Source organism: Leptonotus elevatus, chromosome 12 (genome assembly GCF_054856555.1).
Source record: "Leptonotus elevatus isolate MCC_2025b chromosome 12, RoL_Lele_1.0, whole genome shotgun sequence".
Taxonomy (NCBI): domain Eukaryota; kingdom Metazoa; phylum Chordata; class Actinopteri; order Syngnathiformes; family Syngnathidae; genus Leptonotus; species Leptonotus elevatus.
Genome location: NC_141250.1, coordinates 4,836,947 through 4,838,907, shown reverse-complemented (window position 1 = coordinate 4,838,907; position 1,961 = coordinate 4,836,947). Strand labels below are relative to the sequence as shown.

At 41.6% G+C, this 1,961-nt stretch overlaps 1 protein-coding gene across 1 annotated transcript; it reads right to left on the bottom strand.

Annotated features, from left to right (window-relative positions):
* Nucleotides 1–403: 403 nt before the first annotated feature.
* Nucleotides 404–1,422, bottom strand: LOC147164310 (trace amine-associated receptor 4-like). Its single transcript, XM_086090760.1, has 2 exons — nt 1,298–1,422; nt 404–1,211 (listed from the first exon to the last, which is right to left on the bottom strand). The coding sequence occupies exons 1-2, from the start codon at nt 1,369–1,371 to the stop codon at nt 404–406; spliced, it is 882 nt and encodes a 293-aa protein (XP_085946886.1). The 5' UTR covers nt 1,372–1,422.
* Between the last annotated feature and the right edge of the window lie 539 nt (nt 1,423–1,961).

Genomic DNA, 1,961 nt, shown 5'->3' with positions numbered 1-1,961 from the left:
ATCATATCATATACAAATATATTGTATCTGTGAGAGATTTACAGGATAAAGTGCATTTGTTTGCTCCCAGCAAGCTATTGCATTTCTAAATCTCGACATGGCAGACGTGTTGTACAGGAGGACATCAACATTTTGTATTATTTGCATCCTCCCCACCCTGTTCTTTAGGACCCCTTAAAATCACTTCTTGTGATAGTGCTTTCACACTTTTTATTTGCATGATGTTTTTTGTCCGCACTGAATCAATAACATTACAAAATCAATGTCTCAAAGATAAGAGTAGACCAATAACTCTCCAGACCCCCCCCCCCCCCCCCCCCAATAGTGTTATCCACATTTGAAACAGAATGGAGAAAATATTCTAATCTGGACAGGATGAAGGATGGAAAGCAAAATGAATTGTCTACATTATGCTGGCCTGGCTGGAATCAGGCTTCAGAATCTGCAGTGTCACAATGAGCTTGATGGACTTTCTGAACCAGGGATAGAAAATAGCATAGATCAGTGGATTCAGACAAGAGTTGAAGTAGAATAAGCAGATGATAAAGGCTGCAGATGACGCATTGAGCGAAACATCCTGTCCAGAGATGGCAATGCAGAAATACGGCAAGATGCACACAATAAAAACCACCACCACCACACCCAGGGTCCTGGCTGCTTTCAGTTCAGAACTTTTGACAGTTGTGCCGCGCAATGTGACGATTCCCACGTGGGAGCGTGTGGCCCGTGCATGAGACACAGCGACCACAAACACTCTCATATACAGTACCACAATGACAGTGAGTGGGCCAATGAAAGAGAAAAAGAGATCTGTCATTCCAACAGCATACGTGACCACAATCATGCACTCACCTACACAAGTGTTGAACTTGCCTGGTTGCTTCATAGACTCAAAAAAATAAAGACAGTTGAAAACTAGCGAAGCAGACCAACACAGAAAAACACACATTTTAACTCTTATTTGAGTGACTTTGATGGGATAATGCAGAGGGTCACATACAGCTACATAGCGGTCGACTGAAATAAGCACCATGCTTCCTATGGAGGCAGACGTTATCACATAATCCAGACTATAATACACAACACACATCACGTCACCAAAAAACCAACAACCGTCAAGAAGAAAAATCTGAAACAACATGAGGAAGCCCACCAAGAAGTCTGAGGCGGCCAGCGAAAGCAGCAGCAGGTTTGTGGGAGTATGCAGTTGCCTAAACAAAGAGAAACACGTATTATAATCTCTGCATTTGGACATAAGGCATGACAGTACAAGTTGAAAAGAAGCACGATGCATCACTTGAAGTGAGAGATGGAAATGATGACCAGCAGGTTCAGCGTGAAGGTGATGAGAGAGATGACTGACAGAAGCATGTAGGAGAGAGCGACGACAGAGGGAAGACGCTGCGTCCTCCTGCAGGAAGTGTTGACGTTTCTGTATCGTAGTTGATTGACATTGTAGTTGTGACCATCATCAACACAACGCTACCCCTGACTCATGTTCAATTGCTAATTTAGGACGCTAAGAAACAGCTAATTAATTACGCCATCATTTTATACAGCAGAAGTCTCCGACATAAGTGGCTAGCGGCTACCTGTTAGCATGACCACCGAGTGTCTGGCTGGTAAGACGATGAAAAGATTATTTGACGAGAGCGCGACCGTGGAGCCAACTTCACCGTCGTGCTGGATGGTAAATTTGACAGCTAATACCTGGCTTACTTGAAATTTTTTTCAATATTCTGGACCAAGGCTACTTTGTAATTCACTCTTACATGTTTAGAGGAAGGGAATGTGTCTTAAATTTTACTTTGAGGTATTTTCATTATTTAAAAATAAAAATAAAAATAAAAAAGATAAATAGAACTTTACAGTTGAGGACAAACTTATTAGCCCCCCTATGAAATTTGAACTTTCTTCAAGATTTTACCAAGTAATTTTTTTAACAGAGCAAGGAATTTTCA

Coding starts and splice junctions, on each gene's coding strand:
- LOC147164310 (XM_086090760.1), bottom strand. CDS start 1,371: ATGCTTCTGTCAGTCATCTCTCTCATCACCTTCACGCTGAACCTGCTG. Junction 1,212..1,297: donor ATTTCCATCTCTCACTTCAA/GTGATGCATCGT, acceptor CTCTTTGTTTAG/GCAACTGCATACTCCCACAA.